This window comes from Suncus etruscus, chromosome 15 (genome assembly GCF_024139225.1).
Source record: "Suncus etruscus isolate mSunEtr1 chromosome 15, mSunEtr1.pri.cur, whole genome shotgun sequence".
Classification (NCBI taxonomy): Eukaryota; Metazoa; Chordata; class Mammalia; order Eulipotyphla; family Soricidae; genus Suncus; species Suncus etruscus.
This window is the reverse complement of record NC_064862.1, coordinates 52,042,364-52,062,399: the sequence shown is the minus strand read 5'-3', so window position 1 is coordinate 52,062,399 and position 20,036 is coordinate 52,042,364. Positions and strand designations below refer to the sequence as shown.

The 20,036-nt window shown below is 42.8% G+C and overlaps 1 protein-coding gene across 1 annotated transcript in view; it reads left to right on the top strand.

Annotated features, from left to right (window-relative positions):
- Nucleotides 1–20,036, top strand: part of OIT3 (oncoprotein induced transcript 3) — a 34,767-nt gene that overhangs the window by 5,778 nt on the left and 8,953 nt on the right. Inside the window, exons 2-7 of the mRNA XM_049789151.1 lie at nucleotides 524–898; nucleotides 1,828–1,938; nucleotides 10,828–10,950; nucleotides 14,428–14,550; nucleotides 16,388–16,548; nucleotides 18,971–19,386. Of these exons, the coding sequence (XP_049645108.1) occupies nucleotides 524–898; nucleotides 1,828–1,938; nucleotides 10,828–10,950; nucleotides 14,428–14,550; nucleotides 16,388–16,548; nucleotides 18,971–19,386 (1,309 nt within the window). The remainder of the gene's footprint in view (nucleotides 1–523; nucleotides 899–1,827; nucleotides 1,939–10,827; nucleotides 10,951–14,427; nucleotides 14,551–16,387; nucleotides 16,549–18,970; nucleotides 19,387–20,036) is intronic.

Here is a 20,036-nt window from a genome sequence, read left to right as displayed (position 1 = left end):
ATAGTGTTCTTGTCAAACGTAGACCACTCAGGTTTGATCCTTGGTACCACATATGGTCACCCAAGTTTGCCAAGAGGGATCCCTTATTGCCAAGCTGGGAGTAAACCCTGAGAACCAGCAGGTGAAGTCCCCAAACAAAAAAACCAAACAAAAACCCATTGCCTACAGAGTCAACCCAGTGCACAAAAGACTCCATCAAACTAGTACAGATGCTCTAAACCCTAACTTTTCTGAACCTCCATTTGTTCTTTCTCCCAAATGATTATTTCAGTTCATTTGAGAGTAATGTCAATTTATTATAACGTCAGCACTAAACCTTGGTTAGAGTTGAAATGATTTTCAAGAAGGCATTTATGGAATATATTGAAGTCAACCCAAGGAGTTTTAAAATAGTTAGTCAGGGGTGTAGGAGGAGGGGGGAATTCAGGTCACTTATTTTGAAAGCCCCAATATTAAAACTGTGAACCCCAAGCTAGGAGACTCAGATGACTGTGTGGCTGTGAGGTGTCACTCTTGTTCCCAGCCCTGGACCCTTGCTCGGCTTACATCACTCTGAACCAGCCCTGGAGGAACACAGAGCATCAGCTGGATGAATCGCAGGGCCCACCACTGTGTGACAGCCACATGGACGGGGAGTGGTACCGCTTCACAGGCATGGCAGGTGATGCCATGCCCACATTCTGCATCCCAGAAAATTACTGTGGCACCCATGCCCCTGTATGGCTTAATGGCAGCCACCCTGGAGAAGGAGATGGCATTGTTCAGCGCCAGGCCTGCGCCAGCTTCAACAGAAACTGCTGTCTCTGGAACACCACAGTGGAGGTCAAGGCCTGCTCCAGTGGCTACTATGTGTATCGTCTGCCCAAGCCCAGTGTCTGCTTCCATGTCTACTGCGGCCGTGAGTTCTTTCCCTGCACACACTCATTTCTCAGCCGTGAGGGCTCAACTGGTCACAGGGCAAAGTATGGCATGAAATTCAGTTCTAGCATTAGGATCTCAGGATACCACTGATTTGGAGACCAGCTGTGTTTCCTGGTCCCAATTTCTGAGATTTGTCAGAAGACTCCTGGAATATATTTTAAGAGAATTCAGAAGGTCAGAGATAAGAGAGATGGTTCAATAGTAGGGTTGAAGTCCATGTTGGAGGCCTGGGTTCTGTCTTTTGCATTGCTTAAGTCCCCTCAGTATACCCTCAGGAGTGACCCTGATCATAGATCCATCAACATTCCACTCACAAAATACTTAAATCCTTAATGTTGAATTTTGTTTATCCAAGTTGTTGATTTCTGACTTTGGAGTGGGACTGTAGGACCTTTCTTGTATATGTGTGTGTGTATATATATATATATATATATATATATATATATATATATATATATATATATATATATATATATATATACAAGGCCTTCATTTATAGCATTGTACTTAGTGTTCATTTTTTTAATAGTATATAACTGGAAGAAGGCACTTGAGAAAGTCATTCTTTAACATGAATTTCTGCCTGCCTAACCCCATATAAATCTGTGTACATGGAAAAGTGGGATCTAATGTTTATTCAGTCTATTGCTCATGATGGCTGAAATTCTAAATTTGCAGAAAATTTCTGCCTCTCTACAGGCCTGTGGTGAATCTGAGATTGAGAATCACCAACTCTAAATGGGAAAAGAGGTAACGGAGCCAAATCTCCCTATCTTGAGTTGTAACAAAACCCTGCAGAAAGAGGATTTTCTTGATGTTGGCTTAGAACCTTTTCCCTGTGATGAGACTCCTGAGAATGTCAGAGGCCTTGCCTCCCCCTGAAAGACCATCTTTGTCCTTCTGTAGATTTTTATGACATTTGTGATGAAGATTGTCCGGGTGGTGGCTGCTTGGATTCCAACAAGTGTACGTGTGCCCCAGGGTCCATGCTGGGCCCCGACAGGCAGACCTGCCTAGGTAAGCAACTCACTTTGAAGTACTGGTACCACCTAGTACCAGTCTCCTCCTACCCAGACTCTTCCTGTTTTCCCAGCTCTGCTGTTTTCTGGTTTATGTCTCTGAACCCTTGGAATTGTGTTGGTCTATGTCATTTATCAGGAAAGTAGTAGACCAAATTTATCTCCTATGTGGGAACCATCTGGAATCACAGTCTTCCATGTCATAGCCACTAATTATGTTTGTTTATGTAGTCACTCTCAGAACAAGACTAGAGAGACTGAAAGACCAAATTTTTTTTGGTTTTGTTTTCGGCTACACCCAGGGATGCTCAGGATTTACTCCTGGCTCTACAATAAGGAATTGCTCCTGGTGAGTTCTGGGTACCATATGGGATGCCAGGGATTGAACCCAAGTCATCCACATGCAAGGCGAATGCCCTCCCTGCTGTGCTATCAGCCCTTGAGAGACCTTTTTTTTTGGTTTTTGGTTTTTGAACTACACCCAACTGCTCTCAGTGTTTACTCTTGGCAAGCTTAGGGACCACATGGAATGCCAGGAATTAAACCCAGGTCTGTCCCAGGTTAGCTGCATGCAAGGCAAATGCCCTACTGCTATGTTATCGCTCTGACTCCTCCAAATTTTGACTTTACTAGATCTTAATTTATTTTTTTGCCCTCCTCCACCCCTGTTCTTCATTTAAAACTTGGTACTTAGCCGGAGAGATAGCATGGAGGTAAGGCGTTTGCCTCTCATGCAGGAGGTCATCGGTTCGAATCCCGGCGTCCCATATATGGTCCTCCCGTGCCTGCCAGGAGCAATTTCTGAGCCAGGAATAACCCCTGAGCACTGCCGGGTGTGACCCAAAAACCACAAAAAAAAAAAAAAAAAAAAAAATTGGGCCGGGCGGTGGCGCTAAAGGTAAGGTGCCTGCCTTGCCTGCGCTAGCCTTGGACGGACCGCGGTTCGATCCCCCGGTGTCCCATATGGTCCCCCAAGCCAGGAGCAACTTCTGAGCACATAGCCAGGAGTAACCCCTGAGCGTCACCGGGTGTGGCCCAAAAACCAAAAAAAAAAAAAAAAAAAAAAAAAAAACTTGGTACTTGGAGATGTGATTTACTAACAGATTACATGCACCTTGTGCAAGGCCCTGGGTTTTTTCATGTTTAATTTTTGAGACATTTTTATAAAAAAAATACATTTAGTTATTAGGAATCTGACAGAATGTAGGACAATTTGAGTCACCAAATGAAAATTTCGTAATGAAGAGCCTTTCTTTATTTCCCATTTTTTTCCTTCTTCCCCAACAACATCTCAAGAAAACTCTCATATCATTTTCTAGAGTTTCTCCAGTCAGATATAAAAATATGCAAATATATGTATTTCCCCTGTTTTACATCAAAGCTTACTTATAGAATACACCATACATGTGTCCTGCTAAACAATTTATCTTTGAGAGATAGTATAGGGGCTATGTCAGTTGCCTTGCATGAGGCCTGTCTCCCTGTCCCCCAAACTGTATCCCATATGGTCCTTGAACCCTACCAGGAGTGATCGCTGAGCATAGATCCAGAGTGATCCCTAAATGTAAAGGCTCCAGACATCATAATCCCACCATGGGAAAGCTGGTCTAGAGCAGTGCGGCCCCCCAGGGACCTCAATCCCGACCCGCAGGAGAGGCTGGGGACCACAACAGTTATTCACGATTCACGAAGTGGATTCAAGTCTGAAAGAAAAAAGAGGGTTGGGGGAAGACAAGGAGACTCAAGGCGAAATGTTCCGATCAAGAGTCCATTTATTTGGGGAGGGGGACAGCCTTTTATAGTCAGGCCAAACAAAGAGAAAGGGGCAAGGCATTCTTGGAATAATTGTAACTTTCCACAGGCACATCATTTTTTTCAAAATTAACAAGGCTGTACATCACGAAGCTGGCATTCATTAATCATGAGGCCCAAGTTGTTAGAGCAACAAAGTATAAAATCTAATCTCTGCCCAGGCCCACCAGCCTCTATCTTTATGGGAACATCTTGGTGCCTGTGGCTGACTCCCCTAGCTCTGAGGAATGCAATGACTCCCCTTTTCTTTAGGTCCAAGGGCAAAGGCCACATTTTGCTAGCTGCTCAGGCTGGCAGCCTGCTAATTGTCACGTAGGCACTTTTGCTCAGACTCTCAGAGACTCCATTTTGATTTTAGAATAAAGGGCTTTTAGTTATGCCAAACAGTCTCCAACAGAGCAGGGACCGCTTCAGTAAACAATCTAAACCAGGCTGATGAGGGTGAAACATGTATCCAAGGATCTTTCCACCTTGTGGATGGAAAAAGAGGAAGAAGCTAGCCAAGACTGCAGTATTTATTGGGAAATTAAACCACCCCCACGGGTGGGGGGAATCAAGGCAAAGGACCTGCCTAGACTCTCTTCCTGCCTAGGTGGATCTAGCCAGGGGCCGGAGAGATAGCATGCAAATGCTTTGTATGCAGAAGGACGGTGGTTCCAATCCCGGTATCCCATATGGTCCCCCGAGTCTGCCAGGAGCGATTTCTGAGAGTAGAACCAGGAGTAACCCCTGAGCACTACCAGGTATGACCCAAAAACCAAAAAACTAAAATAAAATAAAAATTAAAAAAAAAAAAAAAGAGGAAGCCATTTTTATTTAATTTGAAAACAGTTAACCTTACACCTGAGCACCTACTGGGTTTGGCTCCCAAAATAAAGAAACAATATTTATCTTGGCCATCTTGCCAATAGGGAAACCTCTCCTTTCTCACTTCAGATGTGTAGATGGTTCCAGGGAAGTCTCTGAGATTGGAGGCAAAATTCATGCTTATGTGCCATATGTCGATTTTCCTTTGAATTTGTTTCTTAGGGAGTGTGTGTGTGTGTGTGTGTGTGTGTGTGTGTGTGTGTGTGTGTGTGTGTGTGTGTGTGTGTGTGTGTTTGGGGAGGGGGAGTGGGCCACACCTTGCAGCACTCAGGGATTACTCCTGGCTCTGTGCTCAGAAATTGCTCCTGGCAGACTCAGGACCATATTGGGATGCTGGGGATTGAACCCGAACCCATCCTGAATTGGGGATCGGCCACGTGCAAGGCAAATGCCCCAAACACTGCGCTATCACTCCAGCCCCAGCAAAGCTATTTTATTGAGTAATTTTTTTTGTTTTGGGGCCACACCAGTGATGCTCAGGGGTTACTCCTGGCTCTGTGCTCAGAAATCGCTCCTGGCTTGGGGAACTATATGGGACGCTGGGGGGATCGAACCATGCTCTGTCCTAGGTCAGCTGCCTGCAAGGCAAATGCCCTATAGCTGTGCCACATCTCTGGCCCCTAATTTTTAATTTTTAACTATGTACTTCTCAAGCAAAGAGAAGAATGTATTAAATATTATAACATATACTCATTTGTGTAGTCTTACAACTACCACCCTTCCTCTTCAATAAAAATGTATAGATATAGGTAAAGTTACCTCATTTTATATCCGGTAACAGTGTCCCTTTAAAGGTAATTACTGTTAGGATTATTGCGTGTTTTCCCAGTCCCTGCTTTAGGTATTTATTGTCCGTGTATATATATATAGAATAGCAATATATAGAATTATTTTTGTGCACTCTTAAAATTCATGTTAAAATTATATCTTGTGATATTTTCTTCAGTTTTTACCCATAAAAGTGGAATTGCTAGAGCCTCAATAAACTATAAATAACAATAAACCCTGGAATAGCAACAGCTTTAATAAACAAAAGTGTCTTTCCCGCACATGAGTCTCTAGGTAAGAGTCAAGTTTGAGAGCATGTGGGTCATGTGAAAACATGTGACCACGTTCTGGAAGGTTTCTAGTGAGATGCACTAACCATCTGCTTCCCAGCCCATGAAACGGGGGAAGGAAAAACAGGTCTGGGGAAGACTGTTGGGACTCCCTCAGTTTTTCAATTGGCGAGTCCTCTTGGAATATTTGCTGGGTTTCATTTTACTTCTGCTTTCTCACATACTCCTTTGATCTTATGCATTACCTTTTCTCCTCTCCAGTCATGTTTTAAATCCTCATATTTTGATGTTTCTGCATTATTCTGCTGTGTCCAAGTCAAAGCCTTCTTTGTATTTTCCCACCAGCTCTGTCTCTCTGTCTATGTGTGCCTCTGTGTCTGTCTCCCTCTGTGTCTGTCTATCTGTCTGTCTGTTTCTCTTTCTCTCTCTCTGCAGGAAATTATTTTCCCATGTGGAATATTTAATAGCAAACCAGCTTCTGTGGTCATTGTTCTTCTGTGGGGCTGCTCTTTGAAATGCCTGGTTTTGAAAGTTTTACTATAGAGCAGGGTTTTTTTTTTTGTTTGTTTGTTTGGTTTAATTTGGAGGAGTTGTTTTGTTTTGTTTTGTTATTTTAGTATTTTATTTATACCCAGCAATGCTCAGGGTTTACTCCAGACTCTGAGCTCAGTAATTACACCTGGCAGTGTTTGGGGAACCTATGGGATGCTGAGTATCGAACCTGGGAAGTGCCCTACCCACTGTACTGTCACAGTAGCCCCCGTGGTGCAGGGTTTTTGTTGTTTTGTTTTGTTTTGTTTTGGGGCCAACTTGTAAGTGCTCAGGGATTACTCCTGGCTCTAAGCTCAGAAATTACTGCTGGCAGGCTCAGAAATTACTACTGGCAGTCTCAGGGTACCATATGGGATGCCAGAGATCAAATCTAGGTTGGCCACATGCAAGGCAAATGACCTACCTGCTGTGCTATTGCTCTGCCCCTGGAGCAGTTTTTTTAAAGGCCATTACATCTCCCTTTTCTCCGATGAAGTCCTAAGAATCTGCTAAATAAATACAAGTTCAAACTGTACTTTAAATTTATTACAGAGACTTTTAGAAGGAAATATCTGATGCTTTCTTTTTTTAATAAATTTTTAGGACGGAACAACAGAGACACGGTGACACCAGAGATAGTTAAAGAATAGAAAGTTTATTAAATAGCTCAGTACTGAGGATCCCAGGCCGAGGAGATCTGAGATCCTGACAGACTTTTGCATATACCCTCTACACAAAGGCAGGAAAGTCTCATTCCTACCTCAACTGACTATGGTAAGGTCGCAGAGGTTAGGATACCCTAGAGTCCCTGGTGAGTTTTGATACATCTAATTTACAAGGTTGTCTTAATTGCTCCCTTTTGTGGTGGGGAGTGATGGCTTCTGGGGTGTTTTTGTTATCTCTTATTTACAACCCTTCCAGATAATGCTCCTTCTGAGGTAAAATTGCTGTTTCTGAACATACCCAAAATAAACTAATTCATGACAGTTAGGATATCCTGACATACATACATACATACATACATACATACATACATACATACATACATACATCACCCTAAACTTGAGCAGTTCTAATCTTGGCTTTCAGTTGGAAAATTGTCTTTGTTCAAGGCTCAACTCAGATAAGGGGAGGTTATTCATTTTTGCAGGTTTCACAGAATGAAGTTTTTAATTTAATCATGGTGAGCTGCACAGTTACAAAGTTATTAATAATTGAGTTTCAGTCATACAATGTCCAATGCTCTTCACCAGGGCACATTTCCTAGTACCAGTGTCCCCATTTTCTCTCCAAATCTCCCTCCTGCCCTCTTTCCCAGCCTGCCTCTGGGGCAGATTTTTCTTCTGTCTCTTTCTGTGTCTGTCTCTATCTCTGTCTCTGTCTCTGTCTCTCTGTCTCTGTCTCTGTCTCTGTCTCTGTCTCTCTCTCTCTCTCTCTCTCTCTCTCTCTCTCTCTCTCTCTCTCTCTCTCTCTCTCCCTTCTAGATACTTTGGTTTGCAATATTGTTATTGAAGAGGTAACATGCTTGTCACTTTACCTCCTCTCAACACTCAGATCTTGTCCAGAGTGATAATTTCCAACTCTCATTGTGTGATGCTTTCCTATATGACTTATTCTTTGTCATAATAGAAACAACTGCCCTTAAAAATCTTTTTTCCCCTGTTAATGCCAAGGATCAAATCCAGGACCATATATGTACAAGGCAAAGTGCTCTATCACCGAGCTAAACCCTGGCTCTATAAAAATCCATTTTAAATATTGCATTAAGCAATGATTGCTGACCTTTCTAGAGATGGGCTCTTGCCATTGTAATAGCCCAGATAGCATCACTTGGCAGCCCCTTTGCTTCCACAAAGGGAGACTGAATTCATCATGGCTTCAGTACATATATGCAGGGATTCAGGACCAAGTTCCACCCAAGTGACAGGCAGACAGAAATGAGAACTAAAACTAAGAGTTGCTGTAGCCAGGACCCCAGAAAACATACCCCCACCTTGAAAGGAGAAAATTTTTTCTCTGGCCCAGATTGTAGGAAAGAGAGGAAATCTTCATAAATAAAATGCTAAGTTCCTCCCTGCCGGCTAAGTTGGAACTTTCCTCACTGTGGAAGCTGAAAAACAAATCAATGTAAAATTATGCCCAGATGACTGAACCCTTCCGTGAGCCTGATAGGAGCCTTTGAAAAATCGCTCTCTAGTCAAACTTCCACCAAGAGAATGATGAAGTTCTACAATAACCATGGAAAACAGTTTGTCAAAAAAGACTCCACAAGAGCAAGTGATTCACTGTGAGGAGTTGGCAGGAGAATGTGCAGGAGGCTCTGAATGGGAGAAAGTGGAATAATGCAGAGAAATCAATCAGACATGAAATGTTTTTTAATTCTAGAGAAAAGAAATAAATATAAGTTTTTAAAAAAGACAAATCAGAATTGAAAACCAGAATAAGCACACACATACTGTTGCATACCCATTGTGACCCCGTTCCCAAACCAGCTGGCAGATAGAACCTCTATAGAGCTACCGTATTTTCCGGCGTATAAGACGACTTTTGAAACAAAAAAAGTCAACCGAAAATCGGGGGTCGTCTTATACGCCGAGTATATCCCGAAAAATGTTTCAATATGCCGCTAAACGAAAATTGTCTGAATATTGCCACAAAACAAATTTTCCAACTCGATCCTGCACCAATCACTGCAAGGCTGCTCGGACCGCCTCTCTAACTCAGCCAATCCAAGCAAATTTGATGCATGCAAATTAGACAATGTTCTGGACCGAATCTACACTGTCAAAAGCCTGCTCAGATTGGCCAGAGTCAGAGAGGAAGTCTATTACAGTATAACCTCTGAACCTTTGCTTGTTGTGATTGGCTCACTGTGGTACATACAGTTGTAGCACAGGAACGTTCTATCTGATTCAGCGAACATAGGCCTAAACCTATGTTTTAACTGCAAAATTAGGAGGTCGTCTTATATGCCGGCAAATATGATATTTGTTTGGGACACACACACACACACACACACACACACACACACGCAATAATAATAGAATCTAAGAATTCTCCTGACACCGGCAAATATGATATTTGTTTGGGACACACACACACACACACACACACACACCCATAGAGCAATAATAATAGAATCTAAGAATTCTCCTTAAGGCTGAAAGCTTTGGAGACACCACCACACCAGACATGGGGAAACAGCACAAAGAGGGGTGCCATTTTCTCCTCTCCTCTCCCCTTGATTAGTGACTCTTAATTGAACTTGACTCTGGTTCATCCCACCTCCATTCACAGATTAAAAGCTCTGGTTAAAAGGAGATGATACGGGGCCGGAGAGATAGCATGGAGGTAAGGCGTTTGCCTCTCATGCAAAAGGTCATCGGTTCGAATCCCGGCGTCCCATATGGTCCCCCGTGCTCGCCAGGAGCGACTTCTGAGCATGGAGCCAGGAGTAACTCCTGAGCACTGCCGGGTGAGACCCAAAAACCAAAAAAAAAAAAAAAAAAAAAAAAAGGAGATGATACCTATCAATACTGTGTTGCTCCTGGGACATTCTTAAGCCCTACTATTCAAACTTATCTTCTCTGCAGTGCCTCACTTACCCCAGGTTATTTCTCTTCTATGTCTTGTAAACTTTAAAGTATCCCAAATCCTCTTGTTCTATGTAAGCTTTGTTGACTTTCCTTCCAACAATGGGTTTCCGGTTATCAACCTGGGACCTGTTCTTTCCAGGTCCTCAGTCCTAGAATGTCCTCAGTCCCCAAATGAATGCACTGGGTCAACACAGCAGTTGATTCTTACTGGTAGTCTGGTTGGCACACATACAAGGTGTAAGTATGAAAATGGAGTGAATAGGGGCCGGAGAGGTGGCGCTAGAGGTAAGGTGTCTGCCTTGCAATCGCTACCATAGGACGGACTGCGGTTCGATCCCCCGGTGTCCCATATGGTCCCCCCAAGCCAGGAGCGATTTCTGAATGCATGATCAGGAGTAACCCCTGAGCGTCAAACGGGTGTGGCCCAAAAAACCAAAAAAAAAAAAATGGAGTGAATAAAATTAGCGGTAATAGAGTGAATAAGATGAGAGCCTTTGTGGGACTGGAGCAATAGCACAGTGGTAGGTGTTTGCCTTGCACACAGCCAATCCAGGACGAACCTCTGTTCAATCCCCAGAAGCCCATATGATCCCCAAATCAGGAGCAATTTCTGAGTGCATAGCCAGGAGTAATCCCTGAGTGTCACAGGGTGTGGCCCAAAAAGCAAAAAAAAAAAAAAAGATGAGAGCCTTTGACCAGGACAGCACAAAGTTAAGGCACAGAGCTGAGAGTTTAATCCTTATTCCCTGTAACACCACCCTGAACACCACCAGAAAAAAATGAGAGCATGGCCTAGAATGGTCCTCCCCAATACCACAAACCCTAAAACCAAAAAAAAAAGGATCAGGATTTTCACCTGGTCCCTTCTACCCCTCCCACATAGCACTGCCTCGAAAGAACAGAAGTAAAGCCACTCACAGCCTTCCAGAGCATACCCAGAGAATTGGAAAAAGACAAGAAGATGCTGCTAAGGGTTTTGGGAAAGGATGGCTTTGCTCAGCCAGTCTGGTTTCTCATCTCCAGATGTCAATGAATGTGAACAGAACAATGGCGGCTGCAGTGAAATTTGTGTGAACCTTAAGAACTCCTATCGCTGTGAGTGTGGGGTTGGCAGCGTGCTGAAAAGTGATGGCAAGACCTGTGAAGGTGAGAAAGGTTCAACTCCAGGGAGACCCTGGGCTTAATTTGTCACCTCTGAAACTCTCCAATCTTCAAAGTGACTGAGTTGAACTGTGCCGAGAGAGAGAGAGAGAGAGAGAGAGAGAGAGAGAGAGAGAGAGAGAGAGAGAGAGAGAGAGAGAGAGAGAGAGAGAGAGAAAGGCTGGGGTGATAATACAGATGATTGCTAAGCAAGCATCTGATCTGGAGTTGATCCCCAACATCTCATATGGTTCCCCAAGACCCACCAGAAGGGATCCCTAAGTATACAGCCAGGAGTAAGCCTTGAGAACAGTAAGCCCTGCTAGGTGTGACCCAGGAAGAAAAGAAAATTTAATAATCAAAGGTATTTATCCTTGTGGAAAATGAACTCAGATGGCAATAAAACAGAATCTCTCTCTTTGTCCAAGAGTGAATTTTTGCCTTTAGCAAGAAGCAGAGAGAGAGACACATTTTATCTTGGAAAAAGAAAATGAAGTTATTCTGTGTTTCTCAAACTTTAATATGCTCATGAAGATCAAAAAGGCAGATTTTGGCTGAGTGGGTTGGGGTTCAAGCCCAGGGCATGTTTCTAAACAATCGCTTAGTGACAACTATGCAGTCACATTGCGTACCATTGATGGCCAGGGGACAAAAGGTAGCAGAGCCAATGGTTAAAACAGAGATTCTGAGCTGTCTGTCCTAGGGCTGGTGTGCAACACGTATCAGTTCTTCATGTCAACAGCAGAAAACCACCATCTCAAACTTTGTTCAGAAAACAATGTCCCCCAGAACTGAATCCCACTTGTTCCTCATCACTTCTACTTGAGTGAGTTGGAACAAAAACACTAAAAGTGGGGCTGGAGTAATAGTACAAAGGGGAGGCTATTTTATTGGAAATATTATAGTTAATCACTCAGCCACAGGGTGACCTGAAAATATCTGCATGTCTGGGCAGATAACAAGGAACACGGAGAGGTGAAAATTTTCATTGTTTCCCTTTGTTCTTTGTTGTTGCCATGACAGAAGGTCACACGCATGCTAGTGTGGTGCCTGCTCCTTTGGTTGTTGCGCTCACCATTGGTGTTTGCAGACTCACAGTGCTCGTGAAAACTCATAAAACCTCACCCTTTGGGGGCCAGAGACTCACTGGGGGTCACTGTGAATTTGCACACATGCTCTTTAGGGCTTGAGCTCCTGGCTGTGGTGCTTGCACATCATTTGCTGCAGTACTCATCAGGGTTACATAAAAGATCACGTTTTGTGTGTGCAGAAGTTCCTGTTAGCACAATGAGGATTGTTCTCAAGAGCAGGGGGATCACACCAGGGATTAATTAAACTTATAGCCTCATGCTTACAGGCTAGATCCGGTTCACCATCAAGACTTTTAGGTCTTAGTTGTTATTATTTATAGAGAATATAGGATTTGACAATTTGACCTACTAGAGCTAGTATGCCGCTTGTGAGAATTTACTTTCTTTTAGTTGTGGCCAAAATAATTTAATACTACTCTCAGAAGGCCATATGATAGCTATTCCACAATTTATTCCATGCTATAAAGTTTTCAATGTTAATGTAGGCACCATTACCTAAAATATTAAATTCCTGTTCCTCATGACCAGATTAAACTAAATGTTCTTTACTGAGTAGGGATAATGTTCTGAATCCTTCTTAAATCTTATTTTATAGAATTATGTTTGCATTTATGAATATTAAGGAAACATATCCCCATGGAACATTTGTAATTATTCTGAGCATTTTATTGGAAATATTACAGTTACTCCTCATAAAATTTAAAATCTAATACTCTCAATTAAAAATATTTTAGCCATAGATTAAATTTGCATTTATGAAACATATTAGGATTGATGCTTGTATTTCGAACGTTTTAATGTGACTCAAAAGCATTTTATTTAGTTTCTTAGTAAACTACATTTTCTTTTTAAAAGAATCTTTAAATTTTTAAGCTGTTTTTATTTATTTTTTATTATTAAAGTATATTTTCATAGGCAAAAATTAGCAAAGTAGAAGGAAGATCATTAAAATTATCCACAATTCCACTTGTTAACTACATACTTTCTAAATATTTTAGCATATCCCCTTAAGAGACTTAAATACTTTAAACTAACTTAGATATTGTATTTACCTGTGTTTCACAGATGTAGACCTGGAAATATCCTAAGAAAACGTACAGTTCAATCTCTGTATTTAGCAAATGTGGAAATAGACCTAGATAAATTAATTCAGTGAAAAAGTAATTTTTTTGGTCACACCCGGTGACACTCAGCGGTTACTCTTGGCTTTGTGCTCAAAAATCACTCTTGGCTTGGGGGACCATATGGGACACAGGAGATAGAACCCAGGTTCATCGTGGGTCAGCCTCAGGCAAGGCAAACGCCCTACTTCTGTGCTATTGCTCTGGCCCCTGAAAAAGTAATTTATAAGAAAAACTCCCAATTAATGTTGGGTATTGCTACATGTTATCGAGTGTTTTTAGCATTTTGTTCTATTCTGTTTTATACCATTTTAAGCATCCAAAAACAAATAAAAATATTTAGTCTTTTCTATATAGGACAAATAGTAAATATTTTAGGAATTGTAAACCAAAAGAAACTGTTGAAATACTCATCTCTGTCCTTGTACCAGAGAAAGCATTGTTTAGCTATAGGTCATGAATATGTGCCAATACAACTTTATTAACAACTTTTTTTATAGACAACATTGCAAACTTAGGCCAGAGTTGAAGGACTACTAACTTGCAAAAGTCATTGTTTTCCTCTATTAGCTCATTTTTATTGACTGTTTTCCCTTTTGTTCATTGGATTATGCAAAGCTTTAACAATGAAAGAAAACTGTCTTAGGAGATAAATATTATAGAGCTTGTTTGAGTGGGTTCTGAGCTGGCTCTCCAGGCCTTTCTTTTATAATATATTCAACATACATATCCTCAGCATTCTGGTTTCCAGAAATTTGAGCAGAGATTCAGGTAATCCAACCCTTTAGCAGGAACCCTCACTGGTCCATCCAGCTTTGCCAGTTGAATATGTACCTTTTATAGCAATAATACTTGATATCATTTCAAATGAAGTATATTAAATATTTATAGCCAATAAGAAATAACTTGTGGGTTTTCCTCCAAACCACAGTCTAACCACAAGAAGGGGGGGGGGGACAAAATCTAAAAAGACCTAAATTCTTGGGCATTGTCCAAAATATCTAGCCAGTTTAAGTGGACACAGCTGCGGATGTTTTAAGATTGTTATTTGTAGCTCTAATACTTAATAAAAGTGTGTGTGTGTGTGTGTGTGTGTGTGTGTGTGTGTGTGTGTGTGTGTGTGTATGGGGTGATCCCTAACTATCTCAATGACTAAGCTAAGTCCCAATAGAATTGGATTGAATCAAATATAATTCCCAAAGCCAAGTGGCAATCCCACACCAATATTTTTGAGCCAACGGTTACAGACTTTTTGTGTGTTTACATCGCAGACATTGAAGGGTGCCACAATGACAATGGTGGCTGCAGCCATTCGTGCCTTCCAGGGGACAAGGGCTATCAGTGTGAGTGTCCAAGGGGCCTGGTGCTAGCTGAAGACAATCACACTTGCCAAGGTAGGACCCAATGGTGGCACTTCCACTTTGATTTCTGCCCCACCCCAGCCCCATCTCCCTGTTGTTCTTATTCAAGAATGTCAGGATTTTCGTCTTTTATTTATTTTTGTTTTAATTTGGGGCCACAAGTAGCAATGCTCAGGGGGTTACTCCTGGCTCTGCACTCAGGAATCACTCCTGGAGGTCTCAGGAGACCATATGGAATTTGGGATTGAATTCAGGGAAGTCTATACGCAGGGCAAATATCCTCCCCTTTGTACTATTACTCTGGCCCCAGAATTCTTGTCTTTTAGAACATCAGTTCTTAGAACAGTGCTTTTATCCCTAAGAAGACCCCAGGAAATGAATTTTGTCCTTTATTTAAAAAAGAGATAGCAGCCAAAAAAAGAGCAAAGTTTGCATCCTCACAATTTTAAGTGTTGGTTCATCTATCACCATCTATATTCAAGTGATTATACCCCAGAACTTGAGGGCATTTTAAGCTCCTAAAAATGAAACTAAACCCATTCAACAATCCCATTTCTTCTCCCCACCCGTATCAATCACCATTTTTTGTTTTTGAATTTGTTTGTAATTACAACTAACACTCACTTTAGAAGCCTAAATCATGAGAGGCAAAAAAAAGAGAGTACAAGACTTAAGACATTGCCTTGCATGCAACCAACCTGGTTTGATCCCAGTCACCAAAATCATTAAACACCAGAGTCACTAGATATAGTCACTAGACATCACAGTCATCACAGTTATTAGGGCTCTGCCAGGAGTAAGCCCTGAGCACTTCTGGGTGTGGCCTTCCCCTCCCCTCAAGAAAACAGAAAAAAAAATGAGTCTAAATCATGAATGTAGTAGTTTATTCCTTTACTTTTTTTTTTTTATTTTGGACCATTCCCAGAGGTGCTCAGGGTCTACTTCTGTCCTTTACTCAGAAATCACTTTTGGCAGGCTCAGGGGGCCGTATGAAATGCTGAGGATTGAACCTGGGTCGGTCGAGTGCAAGGCAAACATCTTACCAGCTGTGCTATCACTCTGACCCTTAATTCTCTTTTCTATCAATTAAATTGTGAAAATAAGTTGAAGGGTCAGCAATTCTCTGAAAACAATTTTCTCAAAATATTAAGTCCAAAATATTAGTTTATTAAATCAGCACTCATTTATTAAGCACCTATCTCTGACTTTAGTACTATGCCATTATTGCATGCCCTCACAGAAAAAATATTAGTCTCAAATATTTATGAGAATACCACAAGTATTCTTTTTAGGGTATTTGTACTACGGAGAGATGAACATGGAAAATGTAAGAAAACTTTAATTTTTTCTATTAAGTTCAAGCAATTGTCATTGCTTCGGGTTTTCTTGCATTTAGGAGAGGCCAACTCTCTCTCCAAGGCCACTACTACTGTTTTTATTGCTCCTTTCTTTATGAGACAGTAATTAACAGTAATGTCAAAGCAATGCCGTTATATGATTTAGGCCTCTATCAAAGCAGTATTTTTTTCTGTATTGCCAGTAAATTATGTTTGCACTGAAAGTTAATCCTTGAAGGATGTCAGTATTTGGAGTTTCGTTGGCCACACTTTGAAATAAATGGTTGTTGAATTGAAACATGAATCCATTGTTTTTTTAAGCTGAAAGACTTCTCATGTAAGGAGCTTTATTTGACCACATTGTGGGAAAGGTAGGAGTCCTAGTTTCATTCACCACATTCTTTAAAGCCCCCTAGAATTCCTTGAGGTTAGAGCCCAAACTCAATTGTTCACAGGTGAAGGAACTTCAAGATTTCTTTTCCCTTCTCCCAATACTTGATTCCTGGTTCTAACCATGGCCTCTTCTGTCACAGTGCCCGTGTCATGCAAATCCAACACCATTGAAGTGAATATTCCCAGAGGCCTGGTTGGGGGCCTGGAGCTCTTCCTGACCAACACCTCCTGCCGAGGGGTGTCCAATGGCACCCATGTCAATATTGTCTTCTCCCTAAAGACCTGTGGTACAGTGGTGGATGTAAGTATCTCTAGGGAACGCATGGGCAGCAGCCAGTTATTTGGATAGTACTTAACAGATGTGCAGTATGGCTTGTGTAATAGAGAAAACACATTTCTGCTTCAAAGATGGAGTTCACCAAATGTACACCCCACCGAGAGGGTGGCGCTTAAGATACTGCCCTTCCTGGTTTCTTATGGCCTTCTCCACATAGTGCAGGCATTTTTCTCCCTCTATATATTAGCTAATGATAGCAGGAGGCTGGCTACATCCCTGCTGGCCAATTTTTTTTTTTACTTTAAGGGGACAATGACATTTCAGTTATGAGGTAGCCAGTTAGCTCAGATATAAAATTTAGTAAAAGTCAAAGAGTTTATATTTTCAGCCAAGAAGCTGTGTGTGTGTGTGTGTGTGTGTGTGTGTGTGTGTGTGTGCGTGCATGTGTGCGTGTGTGTTACTATGTTAAGGAAAAGAAGGACTCACGAAATAAGACTTGTAGCAGGCCTGGAGCGATAGCACAGTGATAGGGAATTTGCCTTGCATCCAGCCAACATAAGACAGACCCTGGTTCAATTTCTGGCATCCCATATTGTCCCCTGAGCCTGCCAGGAGCAATTTCTGAGTGCAGAGCCAGGAGTAACCTCTAAGCATCACTGGATATGACCCAAAAACCAAACCCAAAAACAAAAACAAAAACTCTTTAGGGATAGACACATTAATGCTGAGAGGACAACACTCTCCAAACATGAGATACAGATGACAGATAGATGCCATAGCAGTTAACAGTTTTTAAGGGGGTGGGGAGGGCCTTGAATTAGCCACAACGGGGGGGGGGGGGATTCACATTGGGGGGAAGTGTGTGTGGGGTTTATATAGACATAGAAAAAGCTTGGGAGCATGTAAACAAATGAGCCCATCTTAGAGTTCTAAGGCTAAGGATGAGCCAACCAGACAGCCCAGAATTTGTGCTGGGGAGGGAGCCAGAAGAGGAAGTGGAAATTGGCTGTGGGTTCCAAAGATCCACCTTATAGTCTCAGTGGATACGTGTCTGGACTTTACCTCACAGAAAAAGGGTGAGGCAGACACTGTTGTGATTAAAATCTCAAGTCTGCCAGATGGATAGGAGAAAGAGGGATGACAGGGAAGCAGGCAGTTTGTGTGGAGGTAATTTTTTCCCCTGAATCTGAACCAAGAAAAAAAATCAAAGGGCAGGTGACCATTGAGGGGAGACATGGGGGAGGAGATCAAAGGAGAAGAAAAGGACACAGTAATGACATGGATATGACCCGTGTGGAGGGGACTTTCTGTCACCCCAACTTCCCCAGGAGACAGGAGTTAAAGAACCAGAACTCACCAGCAGGATCACTCAAATTTGTCTGTGGCAAAGTCCCACACATTCATGCTCTGTGCATCCTGGTCCCCAGGTCTAGATCTCCGGAAGGAATAAAAGGAAAGAAAGGAAGAAAGCACACATGTGCACACCAGAAGTTGTTCTTTTCTAAACTATTAGAGGACTGGAGAGATAGCACAGTGGGGAGAGTGCTTGTCTTGTCGACCTAGGGTTCAATCTCCAGCATCTCATAGGGTTCTCTGAGCATCGCCAGGAGTGGCCCAAAACCCAAAAACAAAGTAGTAGAAAGATAGCAAGTAACATGGCTTATTTGGGTTCTATAATCCCAGTCCCCCATACAGCAGCCTGAACCCCACAAGAACTAATCCTGAGTGCAGAGCCAGGAGTAAACCCTGCATCTTGCCAAATGTGGCCCAAAAATAAACAAAAAAGGTAGTAAGGAAACATGGAACGTGGAGGCTAGAGTGATAGTGGCCAAGGTGATTGCATTTCATGTAGCTGACCTGGGGGTTCAATTCCCAGCACCCTCTTATGATTCTCTAAACCCTCCAAGAATAATCTCTGAATGCAAAGTCAGGAGTAATCCCAGAGCACCACCAGGTGTGGCCTAGTTTGTTTTTTTTTTAACTAAACTATCAGCGATTGGAATTTTCAGGTTCTGTCTAGCTATCCGGATGTATGAGCAACACCCAAAGAAGGTAGGAGCTGAGTATGAAATAGGGTATAAAATTCTTCCCAGCTGGGGCCGGAGAGATAGCATGGAGGTAAAGCATTTGCCTTGCTTGCACAAGGTCGGTGGCTGGAATTCCGGCATCCTATATTGTCCCCTGAGCCTGCCAGGAGCGACTTCTGAGCATAGAGCCAGGAGTAACCCCTGAACGCGGCCGGGTGTGAACCAAAAACAAAACAAAACAAAAAAATTCTTCCCAGCCTACCTGGGTTCTATATCCCCAGATGGACTCGCTCCCAGACTCTCCAAGTGCGCATTGGTTGCCATTGACATTTGCAGACTGTCAGGGCTAAGCAGAGCACAAATCCGTCCAAATAAATGTCAGGTCTCCTCCCTCTTCTCATCCCCGGTGGGGGGACTAGGTGGTGAACGACAAGATCGTGGCCAGCAACTTGGTGACGGGCCTCCCCAAACAGACCCCGGGCAGCAGCGGGGACATCATCATCCGAACCAGTAAACTGCTAATCCCGGTCACCTGCGAGTTCCCACGTCTCTACACCATCTCCGAGGGCTACGTGCCACACCTTCGGACACCCCCACTGGAGATCCTGGGCCGCAGCCACGGAATCTTCCCCTTCACGCTGGAGATCTTTAAAGACAACGAGTTTGAGGAGCCTTACCGGGAGACCCTACCCAGCCTCAAGCTCCGAGACTCCCTCTATTTCGGCATTGAGCCCCTGGTGCACGTCAAAGGCCTGGAAAGCCTGGTGGAAAGTTGCTTTGCCACCCCTTCAGCCAAGATCGACGAGATCCTCAAGTACTATCTCATCCAAGATGGGTAACTATGCCCCAGACGCAGTGCTCCCTCCTGGCTTCTGTGCCCACCGCCCAGGGCCTCCTAAAACTTCAGAGGGGTCGCACAAACCTTTGTTTAGAAACCATGGAATGTTGAGGCTGGAGAGAGAGAGAGAGTATGCAGGAGCTAAGGCACTGGTCCTAGCTGCAGCTGAATCCTATTTAATGCCCGCCACACTGAAAGATCCCTGGGACACTGCCACAGTCCTGAGCAGGAGCCAGAAGTGGACCCTGAGCATATAGGGTGTGACTCTCAAAACAATAAAAACAGGGGTCAGAGTGTAATACAGTGGGGAGGGTGTTTGCCTTGCACGAGACCAACCCAGGTTCATCCCCAGCATCCCATATTGTCCACACACCCCCAGCACTACCAGGAATGACCCCTGAGCTCAGAACCAGGAGTAACTCATGAGCACTGCCGGTTGTGGCCCCAAAACCAAAACCAACCAAACAACGAAAAATAAATATAATAAAAATGGATGAAGGCAGATAAAGTATTATTCCAAAAGGTATAACTTGGGTGACTCACTGACTAGACCATTAACCAAGTCAGAAAGAAAGGCTGCCCAGGTGAGAATGTTGGTAGTTCAACATAATCCTGAACTTTCAGTGTCTACAAGATCCAGCTTCTCT